The sequence below is a fragment of the Herpailurus yagouaroundi genome, unplaced genomic scaffold, assembly GCF_014898765.1.
Source record: "Herpailurus yagouaroundi ecotype Mexico unplaced genomic scaffold, PumYag 190, whole genome shotgun sequence".
NCBI classification, from domain to species: domain Eukaryota; kingdom Metazoa; phylum Chordata; class Mammalia; order Carnivora; family Felidae; genus Herpailurus; species Herpailurus yagouaroundi.
Genome location: NW_024412421.1, coordinates 10,047,061 through 10,066,021, shown reverse-complemented (window position 1 = coordinate 10,066,021; position 18,961 = coordinate 10,047,061). Strand labels below are relative to the sequence as shown.

Genomic DNA, 18,961 nt, shown 5'->3' with positions numbered 1-18,961 from the left:
GGCTTTGCTCACCGGTAGTTCTTGATGTGATCCTCCACCTTGTTGAGGCCCACCGAGTAGCTCAGGGCCAAGTTGTAGGAGCCGGCCTGAACCGAGGAGCCCCAGTTCACCTCTGAGCAGGAGGGGTGAGCACAAGATTAGAAATCCCCGGGAGAAGCCAGACGTGCCAAGGGAGGGGACGTTGACCTTCTTTAGGAATCGAGCACCACAGGAGCTGGGCTGGCTGGTGGGTGGACAGCCTACAGATCTCTTCCTGATGTTTGCACATTGTCATATGGCTACATATTTAAAAGTTATACTTCATAGGATCAAACTCTATAAAATATTCTCCTCCCTTGACAAGCAGACAACAACCTGGAAAACCAGGTTGAAATTTAGAATTCCAGGCCTTCCCGGATTGCTGCATCCTGTCCCCAGACCACTGTCACCCCTGGATCCGCACTTGCGCGTATGTGGGCACCACTCTGTGTCCACCTGCCCTACGGTCAGCCAGCCCCTGGCCACCCGCAGTCCTGCGTGTGCACACCAGCAGGCCGGCCTTTTCAAGAGGATGGACCTGGGCAGGCAGTTCCTGGGTCCTGGGTGCCGGCGGGGGTGGTCCGGACCCAGAGATGTGGGTTCTGAGCAGACACATTTCCCGTAGGCTTCTCGCCCCACTGGGAGGGACGAGGCTGGAGGGTCAGAGCAGGGCCCTTGAGAGCACAGAGCCTGACACAGGCCCTCCAGCCGGGCCGAAGGGCACGATGGCGTGCTTGGCACCCTCAGGGGGAGAAGGGGCCCCTGGGCCCCTGGGCAGCCTGAGACTGCACACCTGGCTTCTTGTAGATCACGTAGAGCAGGAGGAAGAGAACGACGCCGATGGCGATGAGGGCTGCCCACCAGGTGAGAAGGAACATGATGACCACAGAGATGACCGCTCCGAACAGCGCCGTCCACTTGCTGTAGTACCGGAACGAGGGTCTCCACCCTGGGCGGGGGACACAGGTCACACTCGAGCCTCCTCCTGGGCCGGTGCTGCTGGGGCAGGGCCTGGGTGGCAACACCAGCAGAGCCCAGAGCCGGGATCCCGGGCTGTGCCCACCACCCGGGTCTCCTGGGATGGGCCTGGAGGCTCCAGGGAGGACCGCCCGCCTGCCCGCCTCGGCTGGCACTTGGCCACATCAGGCTACTCCAAGGAGGAGGCATCCAGTTCTGGCCAAATACGGCCATGTGTCAGCAACAGCACCGGCTCCTGTGTCTCCCGGGGAGCCAAGGGGGTGACAGGACGAGGAAGGATGTGGTTCTGCGGGGCTCCATGCCACCAGGCCGTGCCCGGCCCACCACTACTGACAGCTGCCCCACGGCACGACTGTGGGGCACCACAGCCCCCAGTCTAAGGCAAAGGTGGCCTGACGACCAGCCCACTGGGGATTTGGGGCCTAATAATAATAAGAAAAAGGTTTTCTCGAGACTCTTTACTGCCATCTGCTAGAAGTTTTTCAGGACAAACATAGAAATCGATGATGCAAACAGGCGGCACCCCAAGAGCTGTGGAGTAAACAACCTACAGCAACCCTCTCTGTGACTTTGGGCCATTCTCTTCCTCTTCTGGGGAGTCAGACTCCTGGCTCCTGTAAGATTGGTGCAGGAAGGCACTAGAAAAATCTCCGCACCCTGGAAACAGTGTATGAATCCACATACAGGGGACACTGTCCGTGCTTGAGAAAGGATAGCTACTATGATGATGATTTCAATGGTTCCTTGATGGTTTTGATTTGGGAGGTGACTCTGGTCTGCCCACCTGCATCACGCCTTCCGCTCCCCCACCCATGCCCCCGCCCCAGGTGCTTCCTCCCACAGAAGGGTGGAGGGGGCTGCTTACCAGGCGAGTTGGTGATGGAGGCGTGGAAACAGCTGAAGTTGATGAGGGCGTAGGAGCACAGGAAGAAGTTGGAGATGATGGGGGCAATGGTGTTGAGCTCAGCTTCAAGGACCCGAGGGGAGAGAGGACAGTCTGTTGGGCAACCAGCCAGGGAGCCACCTGGCACCCTCCCTCGCAGTTGGGGGATTCCAGACAGGCCACAGAGGCTCAGTGAGTCTCGGCCTTCTCATCTGTGAAATGGGTCCATCGTGTTGTGACACTCAAGGGGCCGATGTTTCGTTAACCGTAAAATGCCAGCTCTTAAGAGGATGGAGAGCAGTGGGAGAGGCTACGGGATCACAAGGACAGTGGCTGTCACATTTTTTTTTGTAACACAAATTACAGTAGGAAATATACTTTACAGCGTGACCAAAGACACGGGACCTATACGATCTTTTATCTGAAACCCTGAGACCATAAGACACACACAGTTCCACCCGCAGTAGAAACCCACTCAAGAACAAGTTCCTTCCCTCCCCTGCCTCACTCCACTGCCACTGCCCTGAGAAACCCCAGACAAACTTGTGTATGTGTATCCTTGTCTCAGGGCCTGCTTCTGGGGGATCCCAAAACAAGACAAGCACCTCTTATGCATCAGGGCCTCTGTGCACGATTCCACTGAATCCGCCACAAAAGCCCTGCCCCAGAGCATCTGAAATGATGGTTCTCAGTCTGAAGTGCAATCAAAACCGCCCAGATAAAAGGACATCAAATCTGAGTCAGGGGTTGGGGTGGGGGGGGGGGGGGTGCGGCACTGCACCGTGAGCAGGAAGCAGAGGTGTGTCTGGGGAAGCCCAGGCCTGACTAGTCATTTCCATCCCCCGGGGGCGGCCCTGCTGCCTCCTCATCTGGTTCAGGATCCAGAGCAGCCAGTGTCTGGAAAGGTTCCCTTGAGTGGACGTGAGTAGATTGGTAGGGATCGCTGATGCCAGCGTGAGTAGCAGGACCACGGGACCACCAGCCGAACCCCCCACCCTGCTCCTGCATAGAGAGCAGGGGCCGGAGGGTCAGAGTGCCGTAGCGTGGCCACCGCCCTTGCTTGGTGCGGCCACCTTTCTTCTAGCAAGTTCTGCCTTGTTGGTTAAGGAGACCAGGAAGTACTGGGGAGTGTGTGCGTATACGAATGCATGCGTGTGCATGTGTGTGTGTATATGTGTGCACACCGGTCTCTTCCTGCCCATCTATGACACACCTCTTCTGCACTCTCTCTCCCATTCTGCAAATGAGACCAAGGCTCAGGAAGGTAAAAATGATGTGTCCAAAGCAATAAGGTGGCTTATGGCAAAGCCAGGATAGAGAGACAATCTGGGGCGCCTGATGGCTCCATCGGTTAAGCGTCCAACTTCAGCTCAGGTCATGATCTCACAGTTCGTGAGCTCGAGCCCCACCTTGGGCTCTGTTGTCAGTACCGAGCCCACTTCGGATCCTCTGTCTCCCCCTCTCTCTGCCCCTCTCCAATTGTTCTCTCTCTCAAAAACGAATATAAATTTTTTTAAGAATCTAAAAAAAAAAAAGAGAGAGAGAAAAGAAAGTCCATCTAACTAACTGATTCACTGGGATCTGTCTCCTCGGGCATCTTCTGTCTTGAAGTCCAAGGGAGCTGGCAGCTCAAGGGTGGAGAAATGAGTTTAGACACCTACAGAGATACTGACTGAGCTGTTTGTATCAGCTCCCACGAGCTGTCCTGTGCTCCAAAGTTGTCCCGGGGGCTAATTCAGACCTGGTGTCTGGGGGGTGCGGGCAACTTGCCAGGACACGGGAATACGGAAGCAGGAAAAGAAAGTAGGGTCCCTTCTAACAAAATCGAACGGTCCACCTGCCTGGTGTGGTGTGGGAGCCACCCTGTCTGGAGGCGGGGGAGGGGCGGGCACCGCATGACCCTCCCGAGTGTTCTCCCATAGAGGGCCTCGCTCAAGAGTTATTCCACGAGTGCCCACTCCCTGCCAGGCCTGGCTGGGCGCTGGGCGCCAAGGTGAGAGGCACAGAGAGGAGCCCTGCCAGCCCTCACAAGCCTCTGTGCCCTGGCAGCCTCTCACCGATGATGATGAAGGCCACGGCGATGGCGTAGGCCAGCAGGTAGCCGCGCACGGGTTCCTTGTTCTTGCCGTAGCCCTTGCCGAAGAAGCCGATCAGTGGGTACAGCTGGTCCTCGCACAGGCACTGTGGGCACAGGAAGACGTGCTCACCCCAGGCTGGGCGCCCCCCTCCCCTCCCTTGCAGCCCCAGCTGGCCCTGCTTCCTCCCTCCACCTCAGCAGACTACTTGCCCCAGTCTGGGTCCTGTCTTCTCTCTCTCTGTCTCTTTTTTAAACGTTTATTTTTGAGAGAGCATGAGTGGGGGAAGGACCGGGAGGGAAGGAGACAGAATCTGAAGCAGGCTCCAGGCTCTGAGCTGTCAGCACAGAGCCCGACATGGGGCTCGAACTCGCGCACCAACCCATCAACCGTGAGATTGTGACCTGAGCCGAAGTCAGACGCTTACCTGACCGAACCACCCAGGCGCCCCCTGGCTTCTGTCTCTTAAAAGGGAGTCATCTCCCTGCCCACCCCCACGTCACCAGGGAGCTAGCAAGGGGGCAAAGAGAGGGGGTGGCCCGCGTGGGGGTGAGACTGTGTCAGAGAAATTGCAGGCAGGGCGCCAGGCTGCACAAGGGAGACTCTGGGAGGGAAACGCGGGTGCCCTTTGCAGCACACCATGGGACGGGGGCCGCTTCCTGCGGGTTTGCTCACTAGCCCCCTTTCTCCTTCAGTCTAGACGTCCCCGTCCCATGATACCTCCAGGCCTCTGTAGGGGTCACCTGGGGACCCTTCCACTGGGCCTTCCGACACTCGCGGCCCCGTTCCGCGGCCTCACCTGGAAGACCTTGGCGGCGGAGACGAGGCAGGCCAGGGCGGAGGAGAGCGTGGCCCCAAAGATGCCGGCCGTGATCAGGGGAGCGAAGCCCGACACCATGCTCATGGTCTGCAAGGACATGGGGTTCGGGCCCCTCATGGTGGGGCCCCTCACGCCCGGAGTCCTCACCTCAGGCAGGGGCTGGGTCCTGAGGCCCCCGAGTCCACACTCCTCGCCTGGAGGTCCCAGTGCCCACCGAGTCAGGGACTGGGCCCAGGGGCCCCCCACCCGAGCCTGAACCTCTTTCCCCCGCGCCCGGGACCCAGCCCCCCAAACCGTGTCTGTCCCAGCCCGTTCCAGCCTCTGTCTGGTCCTTCCCCTCGTCTGCTGGGCCAGACTCCCTGGCAGAAGCCACGCGTACCTGGTAGTAGTTGATGAGGCCATAGCGGCAGCTGTGCTGGTGGGCACACTCTGTGAAGTTCCAGCCGTAGCCACAGGCCAGCCCCTCGCAGGCGCCCGAGCCGGGGGTCACCGTGGCATTCAGGACCCCGGAGGCATCGCGAACCACGCAGGAGCCTGAAGGGGCAGCAGGGCTTGGGGAGGCCTCCCGCCCGCCCTTCCCTCCTTCCTCCTCTCCTCCCACCCCAGACACTGGCCGCTTCTGCACAGGGCGAGATGCTGCTTGAGGGGCCAGCTCTCCCTTTAGCGTGTGCTACTACTAATGGATGATGACGACGATGACGAGGACGGCAATGAAATCTGCTAACGTGCAGAGGCACTCACGACGTGCCACGCGCTCCGCTAAGCGCTTGAAACAACCCTGGGAAGCAAGTGTGACCATCGCTTTCGTTGTCGGTGCCATTCTACAGTGGCGTGGTGACCTACAGTGACCCGTGAAGATCACCATGTCCTTCTGAAAGCAGAGACCTGGCTGGCTGTGACCGGGGCCGTGTCCCTCGGCCATCCGTGAGCGGCTCGCCTCACAAGGGGGTGGCGGGCAGCCAGAGCGCCTGTGAGGATCTCAGTGCGAGGCAAGGGTCAACAGCCCAGGCCTGGGTTCAAACCTGGCTCCACCACTCAGTGGCTGTGTGACCCTGGGCAGGTCGCTTAACCTCTCTGAGCCCTGCTTTTCTCCTCTGTAAAATGGCGGGTTGGCAGTGCCTGGATTGAATGCGGTGAGGCATGTCAAGGGCTGGGCATGTGGTTGAGTCAGCGGTTAGTGCCGTCTTCACCACCACCACCATCATCATTATTGTTATTATTACCCGTCCTTGGGTCAGAGTATAGTTTGTCCTCTAGGAATTTCCCACTCTTGAATCTGTAACCTCAGGTTTGAAGGGACCAGAGGAGCCTGGTCTGACCGTCCCCATCCCCACCACAAACGACCATCCCTCCCCCCCCCCCCCCGCGAAGATGTTCTGGTCACCACCGGTTGTCCCCAAAAAGAAGGTTTGAGGGTCCACTTCTTGAGGTCACCATGCTCTCCCTGTTAGAGAGCTGAGCCCCCTGCCCCGTGTGACCCTTCAGGCGGTCTGGGCTGGCTACTCACCGATGGTGGCCGAGATAGCCAGGTAGGAGACAGTGGTCCAGAAAATGGCCATGAGCGTTCCCTTGGGAATGGCTACAGCAGGGTCCTGGGGGAGGGGGAGGAAGAGAGAGAAGGCATCAGTTAGCCTCTGGGCCTCCGTCAGGCCCTTCTCTTGTCTGAGGCCCGGATGGGCCAGGAACTGCTGGCTGTGTGTGAATCACCGTCAGGTACCCATTGATTTGTGTGGTTCCACAGCAATTAACATACAGACAAGCCCCAAACTCTCTCTCCTCTGAGGAGAAACTCTCTGCTGGCATTTTCCTAGCAGAAATAACAAATCTTCACATGCACACATCGGGTATTCCACTCTTCCAGACACTTCCTCAAACATAACTTCCTGGGCAGTGGCCAGGGTGTCCCTACCCTGCTGGCGGGGAAATTGAGGCCAGGAAGCAGAGCGGAGGCCCCAGCCGGCTGAGCCAGGGGCGGCTCTGTCCTGACCACACCAAGTCCGCAGCTTCAGGCCTGGGGGTGCTGGTGCTGAGTGGTGCAACACAGGTAGGGACTCTTACAGCAGGGTCCCCCCGCCAGGTGTAGACCCCAGCCCCGGGGGCAGGCCACACAGGCACTGGGAAGGACATCCGTGCACCTCCCCAGCTTTCCCACAGCTGGCAGGTAGAACCACAAATTACAGAGCTTGGAGGGACCGCGACACTGTTCAGCGTCACAGGCAGGTCCAGACAAAGCTGGCAACAGCCAGTTCCCTGCCTCAGACACTCAGGAGCCTGAGTTGGAATCGATGGTCACTCAGTGATGAATGAACGAGCCCCGGACCCCGCCCTTAAGGACCCTGTGCCCCAGGGAAGGAGGTCCCGCCAACACAGGGCGGATGGCACCTGTCATGGGACAGCCTGAAGTGTTCTGGAGAACAAGGGGAAGGAGGGAGAGCCACACCGTGCAGCAACCACGGAGGGCCTCACGGCAGAGGGGACGGCTGAGGTGGCTCTGAAGGCCCTGGGGTGGGAGGAAAGGTGAGGCAGGCCAGAACCAAGCGGAAGCAGAGATGCGTTGCTGGAGTGAGGCTGGGGGACCTGGAGCTTCCAGATCTGCTGCAGTGTCTGCTTTGGGGGGCCCGGCGGCTCTTCCTTGGGTACCAGGATGGCCTGACTAGGTCAACACACAGAGTCCCCCTGGTCCCAAGGCCAACGGACCGCCTCCACTTCCCCTCCCACCTACAGTGGGTTGAACAGTATCTCCAAAAATTCGTGTTTGCTCAGAACCTCAGATTATGACCGTATTTGGAAATAAGGTCTTTGCAAATGTCGTTAGTTAAGATGAGGTCATACCCAGTTGGGTGGGCCTTAAATCCAATGACTAGTGTTCCTGTGAGAAGAGGGAGGGACACACAGAGGGAAGAAGGCTGGCTGAAGACAGTCACAGAGACTGGAGAGAGGCAGCCCCATGCCAAGGAATGTCAGAGCCACCAGAAGCTGGGAGAAGAAAGGAAGGATTCTCCCCTACGGCCTTCAGAGGGAACGTGGCCCTTAACACCTTTGTTTTGAACTTTTGGCTTCCAGACTGTGCAAGAATAAACGTCTGGGATTTTTTGTTTGTTTGCTTGTTTTTGGTTTTTGTTTGTTTGTTTCTGAGAGACAGAGCATGAACAGGGGAGGGGCAGAGAGAGGGGGAGACACAGAATCCGAAGCAGGCTCCGGGCTCTGAGCAGTCAGCACAGAGCCCGACGCGGGGCTGGAACCCATGAACTGTGAGATCATGACCCGAGCCAGTGTCAGAAGCTTAACCGACTGAGCCAGCCAGGTACCCCAGTGTCTGTTTTAAGCCCCTGTGTTTGTGGTAGTTTGTCACAGCAGCCGTGGGCGGTGGGCACACCCGGCCTCCATCCTACCCCTATATCTTGGCCTGAAATCTCTGAGCCCAGCTCACAAGTCAGGCACAGCCGAGCCCACATCCCAGCCCGTCTCTTCCCAGGGGTATGTGCGCTGGGACAAGCCCCTTCACCTCTCTGAGCCTAGGGATGCCCCGAACCCTGATCTGTGAGATGATAACCCAACGTGGCACGCAGCCAGCACCCACAAATGTGAGCAGTTAGGAGAGGGGACTGTGTCGTGCTCGGGGACACGCGCTGGGACCACAGATGCAGCACAGACCCCACAGCTGTCACCTGGAAGTCCCTTGTCTCTCAGCCTCAGCCTCCCCATCAGAAAATTAAGCTAGTAAATCTTTCCTCAGTCATAGCACAGGCTGATTGTGAAGAGACATTGGTCACGAGGTTGCTCTGTCAGTGCTAAAGGGTCAGGGAGGTGTGAGGGATTAATATGATGGTAACTCTGATGTCACCCTTAAAAAATTTTTTTTTAATGTTTATTTTTGAGAGAGAGAGAGAGACAGAGCACAAGCAGGGGAGGGGCAGAGAGAGAGACACACATAGAATCTAGAGCAGGCTCCAGGCTCAGATCTGTCAGCACAGAGCCCGACGCGGGGCTCGAACACACGGACCGCGAGATCATGACCTGAGCTGAAGTCGGACTGAGCCACCCAGGCACCCTTGACGTCACCCCTTTAAATGTCACATTCTCTGAGGTCTCCGGCCACCTTGTGCCAATTTGTACCAGCTCCTCCACCCCCGCCCCCAGGGATTCCCTACCCTCCCTCTGCTTCATTTCTCTCCCCAGCACCACCCACAAGCCACTCTCACTCCATGTCCTCCTTATGTTTCGGTGCCTTGTCTCTCTCACGAGAATGTCAGCTCCATGAGGACAGGAACTTGTGCCTGTTTTGTTCCCCGCTGTGTCCACAAGATGCAGGCACAAAGCAGGTGCTCAAAACATATCCACTGAATGATAAACTTAGGATGACGCTGAGGCCTCTTTGTTCTAGAAACTTGCATTCCAGCTCCTCTGCCACCTGTGTGTGTGTGGCCCTGGGCCACCCCAGCCCTCTCCGCGCTTGGTTTGCTCCTCTGTAACATGGGGGTGATGAGGGCATGAGCCCCCTGAGTATAATGTACCCGGCGGCCACATAGTAAAAATTACCACAACCTTGACTACTAGCCATTAGTACTTTCTCCATGCTGGGCACTGTTCTAAGCACATCACATAAATTAGCACATGGAATCCTTATTCCCTGCTCTGCGAAGGGGAGGGGGCGGTGGGCTGTTAGTCCCATTTTACAGTTGGCAAAGCTAAAGCCCAGGGAAGTTTGTTTTTTTGTTTTGTTTTTTTTTTTTAATTTTTTTTTTCAACGTTTATTTATTTTTGGGACAGAGAGAGACAGAGCATGAACGGGGGGAGGGGCAGAGAGAGAGGGAGACACAGAATCGGAAACAGGCTCCAGGCTCTGAGCCATCAGCCCAGAGCCTGACGCGGGGCTCGAACTCACGGACCGCGAGATCGTGACCTGGCTGAAGTCGGACGCTTAACTGACTGCGCCACCCAGGCGCCCCAAGCCCAGGGAAGTTTTAAGGGACTTGCATAAAGTCTCCATGAATGGAAGCTTCTCTCCTGTTGAGGACTTACTGTCTCACAAAATGGGCAGAGGGCTGGATGCAGGAGGGAAGGGCCGCTTGGGGGCTTGAGGGCATTTAGGACAGAGTGGAGGTGCACCCCCCTTCTACCCCTCCCCACTGGGTCCGGGACAGCTGCCTGCCACCCGAGAAGCTGGACGAGGTATCTGGATAAATCACTAGGCTGAGATGATCTGTAACGGGGCTGGCAGGGGAACCAGGCTGTCTGAGCACACGACTGGCCACTGCAGGGACCTCAGGACAGACAGGCAGACCAGGCCTCTCCTGGCCGCTCCCCAGAAAAGGAAGAGGAACCAGACAAACACAGCCACTCTGGGATTCCCAGGCCATGCTGGGTACCGCCCAGGCATACCCAGTTAGAGCCAGGCTGGGCGGAGACTGTCCCCAAGGCACAATTCTTAAGTCATTTAAGAAAATGCATCAAGGAGGGGCGCTTTGGTGGCTCAGTCCGACTCTTGGTTTTGGCTCAGGTCATGATGTCACAGTTTGTGGGTTCAAGCCGTGTGTTGGGCTCTGTGCAGACAGTGTGGAGCCCGCTTGGGATTCTCTCTCTCTCTCTCTCTCTCTCTCTCTCTCTCTCTCTCTTCCTCAAAAATAAATAAATAAACATTAAAAAACTGCATCAAGGAGCACCTTTCAAGTGGGACTGGAGGCTGGGGGAAAGGCTCCAAGCACAGAGCCAGGCTCTCACCGATCACCCCACATACACACCATCTATCTCCTTGATCCTGCTCTGGCAAAGACCCCACGGCTTTCAAAGCCCAGCCTCAGCCCTACCTCCACCCAGGGTTTTGCCGGAGCCCCTGCCAACATCTGCCTGCCCTTCTCTCCCACCTTCTAGCAGTTTGTACTTCACTCTAAGCCTCCCATCTGGTACGTTTCACCCTCTATCCACTCAATAAGCATGTTGTCTGACTCTTAGCTGGGAATCGGGACATAGAGGCAGGCCCCAGTTGTCCAGCTCAAGAGAACGGGACGGGCGAAGAGACACGTAAATGGCCCGATGTCTTTATGCTCAAGAGCCACGAAGGACCAGGAGAGATTTAAGGATGGAAGCGTTATTTGAAAGAGAAACAGAACTTCTCAAGGTTAAAAAAACAAGCGTAGGGCATCCCAGGAAGAGAGCACAGCAGAGGCAAAGACGTGGAGGAGGGACAGACAGCAGCAGGTCCTCGGGACTGGGGCAGGGGTCATAGCAATGGCATTGGCAGGTTGGAACCTTGAGCTCTGAGCCTAGGAAACTGCCCACATCAGGAGGGTGGGGGGCCCTGGGAAGATGTCAGCCCAGCCAAGATGTGCATGAACCAGCTGCAGGTTTGGAAGTTCGAGCTGGCTCCGTCTTCCCCTTAGGCTGACTCCCGGGAACCAGGGAGGAGACTGGTCCGCTTTAGTCATTAGTCCTCCAGGCCTAGAGCATAGCTGGTGCCAATCAACAAACCTCAGAACCGAGTAGAATGAACGGACCTGGTTTGGATTGACTGGGGTTGAGTTGGGTTGGAATGGACTAGATTTTAGAAGCTCTGACTCCATGGTGTCTGTGCCAGGCTCAGTGCCCAGTGGGAGATCCCAGCGGGACACAGCCAGGAAGCCGGGGGGGGGGGCGCCTGGCTCACCTTGAGGTCCCCAGAGATGTTGGCCCCTGCCAGGATGCCTGTAGCCGAGGGAAAGAAGATGGAGAACATCCCGAAGAAGCTGCCTTCTGCACCCCGCCAGTCGGGTACCAAGTTCTGGACAAAAATGTCCGCTGGAAGACCAAAGCCTGAATCAGGGATGCCTGGAAGGCTGGGCCCAGCCAGCCAGGCAGGAGGCTCCTCTCTGGCAGCTCCTGGCCCTGGGAGTTGGGGGGTGGGTCTCATCTTCCTCATGCTCACAGAATGGGCCCAACCGGTGGGCAGACTGTACCTGTCCCCAGAGCCATGGGCAGGGGCCCCAACTTGCACGTACCCCGGTAGCTGAAGAAGCCTTTGGAGGCCTTGTCCTCAGATGGGGGGATCAGCGTCCCCACTAAGTAGTTGGCAAAGGAGATCATGATGACGAGGAAGAAAAGCACCTGGGCCTGGGGGGTGGGTAAAGGACCCTAGAGGTCAGATGGCCTGGCCCTACCTGCTCAGGGAGCCCCAGCAGGTCAGAACCTGTCCAGGATCCCGTCCTCATTCATTCATTCATTCATTCATTCATTCATTCATCACCCATTATGCTGCAGGTCCCGTGCTGGGAGTCGACCACATAGCAAAGCTCTTGGCTTGTCTTGCTGATGAATAAGGAACACGACTCCGGGGAAGAACGAGGGTGTGATGGGGACTGTGGGTGGGGCTATGGAGCAGAGTGGCCTGCAAAGGTATCTTCAAGGGTCCTAAAGGAGGGGATGAGTGACAGCAGAATGATTGGGGGCACAAGCCTGGGACACTCAAAGAACGGCGAGGAGGCCACAGAGCCGGAAGCCGGAGGGAGGGGGAGAGAGGGCAGGCGGCGGCAGATCTGGCCAGTCTGCCCGCTGACGCCCGAGATTTCTGCTGCCCTCGCCCCACGGTGCCAAGCCTCTGAATTCTGGCTGGATACAGGTTCATGTGAGGACCACGTCTCCCTGCCCTGCTTGCAGCTTAGGTGTGGCCGAGAGATCAAGTTCTAGTTGATGGAATGGAAGTAGAGGAACATGAGCAACTTCCAGATGGTGCCAGAAAAGGAAAAGGAAGGGGAATTCGCTCCTTTTCACCCTCTCCCCTTCCTGCTGAGTGGACTGTAGACGTGGTGGTCGTGGCCGCCGTGGAGCAGGTGCACGGAGGCCACACCCAGGGATGGAGCAGCCACAGGACAGAAACCGTCTGGGCACCTGAGCCTATGGGAGCCACATACACACACACACACACACACACACACACGGACTTTTACAGGTGAGAAAAACACACTGGTCCTGCTCCAGTCCCCGCCCTCAGGGTCTCTGTCACAACAGCAGAGCCGAAAGCCCAGCTAATACAGCGAGAAGAGGCAGGGCCGGGCCCAGGACCGGGGCCTCACGACTCATGTTCTTCACCTGACCACTCCCAACATCCCCTCCTCACCTTGGACTCCCACTCCATGCCAGCCAGGGAGATGGCCAGCAGCACGGTGACGGTGACCACGCCGATGATGCGGATGTCATTGATGGGGTCCACGATGGGCGTGCCGTACTCCTAGGGCGGGGCACAGGCCGGGCTGCACACCCCACCCCTCCATCACAGGTGCCCTCTCAGCAAAGCACAAACACAGCCACCTCGCCCACCCACAGAACATCCACAGTCGTGCTGTATCGGCCTGGACAGTTTGGCCCTAAAGGCAACACACCTCCCTGAAGGGGACTTCTGGGAATGGTCTTTATGTGATGAGATCACCCAGTCACCCACAGAGAGCAGACAGCGGCCTGGCAGGCAAAGTGGGGCAGAGGGGCAGGAAGGCCTGGCCCAGGTGGGGGGAGGGGAGAGCGAGGTAGGCTTCCCCGGGCTCCCTCTGCCTGGGGTCCAGCCCCCAGCTTTACCTGGAGCAGGTCCCGCACGGTCTCTGCAAAGCCCACGGTGTGCATGGCCACGCCCACAGCATTGGCAAAAGCGAAAATGAGGCCAATGGAGCCCCCGAGCTCTGGGCCGAGACTCCGGGAGATGAGGAAGTAGGTGCCACCTATTAAGGACAGAGCCAGAATCCGTGAAACCAAAGGATCAGCTGGCTGGGGTGGGCTTGGGGCAGGCAGAAGCCGAGGCTGGGAAAGGGTAACCACGGGACCCACGGGGCCCATAGCACAGGAGATAACCGAGGCCATCTGTGGGTGCCCAAAGCCTTCACCTGGAACCAGAGGGAGCAGCCTGGGGAGTCCCTGTTTTGGTGGGGGTGGGGTGGGTGGGAGTGGCTTGGAGACCCATTCCCGGGGAGGAGACGGGGGTGAGCGACAAGAAAGAGGAGGGCCTTCGGGGTGGGGTGGGACCCACCTGACTTGACCTTGCCGTTGGTAGAGATGGCCGAGATGGAGAGGCCCGTGATGGAGGTCACCGTGACCGAGAGCAGGATGATGATCCAGGTCAGGACTGGGGGGGGGGGGCCGCCGCCCGGGGCGGGGATGTGATTACCAGGAAACTCAGCTGGGGCATTTCCCAGGTGGGGAGCCATGTGAGGAACCTAAATTAGCCAGCTGGCTTGCCATGCCACCTAAGTCACCGAGCCTTGGTTTTCTCTGAGCCTTGGTTTTCTCATCTGAAAAATGGGTCTCTGTCTACCTCCTGGTATATTCTGAACAGCCAGTACATAAAGGATCATTAGGTATGGAAGGAAGGTACCCTCTTTTAGTAATAAAAAGTAATGTAGGGACACCTGGGTGGTTCAGTCGGTTGGGTGTCCGACTCTGGCTCAGGTCATGATCTCGTGGTTCATGAGTTTGAGCCCCGTATGGGGCTCTGGGCTGACAGCTCAGAGACTGGAGCCTGTTTCAGATTCTGTGTCTCCCTCTCTCTCTCTGCCCCTTTCTCTCTCTCTCTCTCTCTCTCTCTCTCTCTCTCAAAAATAAATAAAACATTAAAAAAAATTTTTTTAAATTAATAGTTACCACTTGATGAACCCTTTGGGTACCAAATCCTATGGTGTTTTACATGCATCATAGAAACCCTATTATAGGTCTGTGGGTAGGGATAGTTATCACTCCCAGTTTACTGATGAGGAAATCAAGGCTCAGGGAGGTTAAGAAACTTGTCCAAGGTCACACAGCATCAGAGCTAGCATCTGAACCTTGGTGTCTGTCCAGAGCAGAAGTTCCTAACCTGGATGCTATGCAGGAGAGATTGGCTCTGAGAGGTTCAGGGACATTGTCTGAGGGCAAACAGGGTCAGGGAGAGTCCTCAGGTCTGTTGACTCCACTGCAGACTCTCCTGCCACACCTCCCTGACCTCTGTCACTGCAGGAGCCTGGGGCTCTGCAGCCCAAGTTCAGGATTGTGGCCTGGAAGGATAAGGTCTCAGACACACTCTTCCCCTTCCCCCAGGAGGTGACACTCACCGATGCCCGCCTGGGCTGTAATCCAGGGGAGCCTTAGGTAGAGGATCACGCCCCAGATATTGAGCATGCAACGGATCTGGGAAGAGAGAGGGGTCGGAGGTCACCTGGGTGGGCCGGATACCCCAAAGCCAAACATACAAGTCTCTGTCCCCAGTCATGGCATGGTACGGCCTAGGGGACACATGGGTCCTTTCTTGGCTCTACTCACTGCAATGGGTTCCTACTTCAATGCCCCTCTAACTCACTGGGGCACCCAGGGAGGGGGGGTACCCAGAGACTCACTTTTCTGCCCTCCCATTGGGGTCTGAGGATGGGCTGCAAGCATAATCACCTCTCACCGGGCTCCCAGCCCAGGATCCTGTGTCTGGCAGCCCCAGCCGGGGCCCCAGTGGCCAGCTGCTGGCCCAGGGCCTGGCATCCAGGGGCAGCTCAGCAAATGCCAGCTGAGCCAATGCCCCACATACAAGCAGAAACAGCACTCAGGTCGCTGTGACTTCAGCTTCCAAATTTAAAGCAAAGCCAGAGGCCACAGCTGAGACTGAAATTTCACAGAGGTGGGGGTGCTGATGTGGTCTTGGGCCCCAGCCACGTCTTGGGGAGGGGCAGGAACATGTGGCGTTTGCAAGGCAGGGAGACCTCTAAGACCCTCTATACACTCCGAGATACTGAACGGGGCCACGCCAGGCTCTGGCTGCCACAGCTCAGGAGGAAGATTCAGACGCCATATACGAGCTGCTGGGGTAGAGGGGAGCTCACAGTTCAGATGGAGAAACGGAGGCACAGCCAGTAGGCAGCTGGTCAGAGTGAGGTCAGAACCCAGGCCTCCCGCCTTCCAGAGCAGGACCAAAGCCTTCTTCTAACTCTCATGTGATCCCCTCTGTAAGGTCCCATAATGCCTTGCAAAGCCAAGTTCATTTGATTCTTTGCTGTTTGAGAACTTACTGGTGCTCTAGGCCACAGGAAACCTTCCCCTGCCCATCACTGAGAATGAGAAAAACATGCGTTCACACTGTGTGTTTCGTGCTGCCCCCTGGTGGCTGTGGGGGAAAACAATGTCTCCTAATAATTCCAGGAGAAGCATTGATCCAAGCAATTCCCGTCTATTAACTCATTTAACGCACATCATTTACAGATGAAGAAACTGAGGTACAGACAGGTTAAATAACTTGTCCAAGGCCATAGAACAAGTGAATATACACAGATCTTTCCTAGGGCAAGGTATCAGTCTGGGGGTTGAGAAGCACAAAACCAGGGAAAATCTCTGAGGCCCAGACTGGACCTTGGGTCTACCCTGGCCACTGACATCTGAGAGTCAGAGCTGAGCCTGGATGGAACTCTGTCTCCCGCTCCCATTCCTGGGCATCCCACCCACACCCTACTCACCATCACCCCCTTGACCCAGCCAAAGCGCACGGGCTCCCCAGGGTTCTTCTCACTGTTGGTGCCTGTCTCGTCCTCCACCAGCCCGTCAGTCATCTCATGGCCGGGCCGGCTGTCGAAGGCCAAGGCGTGCAGATGGCTGCCTTCCTGCTGGAAGCCCAGAGGCCACAGGTCAGGCAGGCGGGGGTCATGACACTCCAGCCCCCCATCTCGCCTCCTCCACAGTCCAGCCCCGCAGGCAGCAAACCCAGCAAGCCTCCTCTCTGCTGCAGACCTTCCTCATTCCCACCTCCCTACCTCTTTCAGGTGCGTGCAGCCTCTGTTCACGCACCTCCACCCGCCGTGGCTCATTACCTCTCTAGGAGGCTACGATTGCTTGATTGGGTCATCGGTGCCCGGACAATAAACATTACAACATGTGCCCCGAGCTCTATAGCTTCCACGCTCACATTTCACTGAGGCCTCTTGACCCATGAAGAAGACACTTGTTTGTCCCCGGGGCACAAGAGCCAAGGCTCAGAGAAGTTAAGCACCCGTGTCAAGGTCACACAGCAGGACCGTGGCCAGTCTTTGAGATGGTGCTTACCTTGAGGAAGGAGTGCAGATGGGCCAGCGTGGGCCGGACCTTTCGGGGCTCTCCGGGCAGGGCGCTGTTGGCATAGTGCTCGTAGGCGGGCACCACATCGATAGTGTTGTAGCCAAAGGTGCGCATGTAGAAGGTGCTGCCGTGGGTCAGGTGGCTGGGGTGACTGCTGTCGTAGGCAGCCGACGGCGGGGGCTCATCGCCCCCCAGCAGCGTGCTGATGGTGAAGCGCCCGCTGCACAGTGTGGGGTCCCCCGGCATCTCTGACCCCGGCAGCTCTGCCATGGTGGCTCTGGGTGTCCGGGGAGGGGGCCAGGGTCGGCGGGGATGTGCTGGGTGGCTTTATAGGCTGGCCCACAGCGGGGAGGAGGCAGGGAGTTTGGCCCAAACCGCCCATGGCTGGCGAGCAGGGTCCCTGGACGGGGTGGGAGGTGGAGCACGTGCCCACTGCTGTCCTGCCCGCCACCTGATCGCGGAGATAGCAGCCTGGCCTGGGACCGGAAGGGCTGGGCTGGACCACAGCCAGACGCAGAGCGGGAAAGGGGCAAACACGTCCAGCCCCTGGGTCCCCGAGAGGCTCTTCTGAGTCTGAGAGCTGAGGACGTCTGCAGGACCCTAGGAAGCAGTACTCACCAGAGGGGACTCTTAGGGACCCTATGAGGGACCCTAGGGACAGCCTGATGACCTGTGGCCCCACCCTATGCAGGTTCAAAAACCTCTCATTTTACCTAGTATTTAGTTTTAGTTTTTATTTACCTAGTATCTGTGAATAGATGAATGGTATGATGTTTAAAAAGATGCACACATGTATATAAAAGGTTAGTCTCTCTCTCTTGGACCTCTGACTCCTAGTTGTGCCCGTCCTTCCAAAGACATCTCAGAGTGTATAAGCCATTATGTGCAAGCACCCCCAGACCAGAATTCAGCATGCGATAGGTGTGATCTGTAGCCACCTGGGGCCTGAAGGGCCCCTGGGGCTGACTTGTGGCTGGTCAGGGGCCTGCGGTGCAACTGGGTACCCAGCCTGCACATGCACCGCAGAGCCTGAGTTATAGAGCCCAAGGGAGCAGCGCCTCCCCCGGCCCAGCCCAGACAAAGAGCCCCCCATTCCCAAGGCGGACAGCAGCGAGCAGAGGCCCCATTTCATCGCTGGCCCAGGTCAGCTGCCCTGAGGCCATGCCTTGATTGCATGGGGGGGGGGTGGGGGGGGGGCAGGCTGCCCTCCGGTCACCAGAGGCACCTGAGCCATTGCAGGGGTGGGGGCTGAAATCAGAAGAGGGTTAGGAGAGATGAGTTAGTGTGGTGGGCACCCAGATGTGCCACCAGAGAGAAGGGGTGCCTGTGCTCAAGGTGCTGTTAAGTTAGTGGGGAAAAGGGACATGGAAACGGACTGGCCTGGCTGTGTAGTGAGGGTAGCAGTGGGAGAGATTCCCCCGCAGGAGGGTCAGGGTGGGGACAGCAGGGACTCAACAGACCCCTGACCAGAGCCTTGGAGGACGAGTTGTTTCTCTGGAGGCAGGGGATGGACGGAGACCCCGAGGCCACCATCAGCTCCAGGCTTCTGAGCTGGGCTTCTGCTCAGGGGCCAGCCATCCTTGGGAGGGACAAAGAGGGACACATTTCTCTCCCTCCCTCCCAGAAGTGGGCAGGTAGAAATGCTTAGACTGTGTTAGATAGTAAAATGGGTTAAGGAGTCACCCTCCAAGATGAGGGTACTTGGACTGGGGTCCGGGAGCCCCACAAAGTTGTGGACAAGTTTTCATACCTAAGTGCGTTATTCTGGGAAGGGGGACATACCTTTGGCTGCTAGAAGCTAAGCCCACGGGGGCAGGGATCTGGGCCTATCTCGTTCACAGATAATCCCAAGCAGCTAGAAGAGCTGTAAGTACTCCATAAATGCTTGCTGGACGGGTAATGAAGGGGGAGCCAGAAGCCAAGAGGGCAAAGAGCGGCTGCCATAGAAACCCCTGGCTGGCAGTCTTAGCCTGAGTCAGGGGTGTAAGGGGCAGCTCCTGGCACTCTCCCAGCCGAGCCAGCCAGACATGGAGGTGAGCCGAGGATGACAGGCCCCCGATGACAAACCCGAAAGGTTATGATCACTGTGTATCTGTTTGCAAAGTTTATATATTCATCATATGTGTTCATTTTTTTTTTAAGAAACTCTCCTCAGGGCTCCTCTTA

General features: G+C 57.3%; 1 protein-coding gene across 7 annotated transcripts in view; it reads right to left on the bottom strand.

Annotated features, from left to right (window-relative positions):
- The window catches only part of SLC12A3 (solute carrier family 12 member 3), a 39,624-nt gene extending 22,516 nt beyond the window's left edge, over positions 1 to 17,108 (bottom strand). For 2 of the 7 annotated variants that reach the window (XM_040498064.1, XM_040498067.1), the window contains exons 1-15: positions 16,784 to 17,108; positions 16,201 to 16,347; positions 14,818 to 14,893; positions 13,761 to 13,856; positions 13,316 to 13,455; positions 12,864 to 12,974; positions 11,749 to 11,860; positions 11,418 to 11,548; positions 6,282 to 6,366; positions 5,154 to 5,308; positions 4,754 to 4,861; positions 3,937 to 4,060; positions 1,862 to 1,963; positions 812 to 967; positions 13 to 112 (exon numbers count right to left, since the gene is read on the bottom strand). In XM_040498064.1, coding sequence (XP_040353998.1) covers positions 13 to 112; positions 812 to 967; positions 1,862 to 1,963; positions 3,937 to 4,060; positions 4,754 to 4,861; positions 5,154 to 5,308; positions 6,282 to 6,366; positions 11,418 to 11,548; positions 11,749 to 11,860; positions 12,864 to 12,974; positions 13,316 to 13,455; positions 13,761 to 13,856; positions 14,818 to 14,893; positions 16,201 to 16,347; positions 16,784 to 17,065 — 1,925 coding nt within the window. In that variant the 5' untranslated portion in view covers positions 17,066 to 17,108. The remainder of the gene's footprint in view (positions 1 to 12; positions 113 to 811; positions 968 to 1,861; positions 1,964 to 3,936; positions 4,061 to 4,753; positions 4,862 to 5,153; positions 5,309 to 6,281; positions 6,367 to 11,417; positions 11,549 to 11,748; positions 11,861 to 12,863; positions 12,975 to 13,315; positions 13,456 to 13,760; positions 13,857 to 14,817; positions 14,894 to 16,200; positions 16,348 to 16,783) is intronic. The other 5 variants (XM_040498066.1, XM_040498068.1, XM_040498069.1 and 2 more) reach the window with 5 other exon arrangements.
- Positions 17,109 to 18,961: the final 1,853 nt, after the last annotated feature.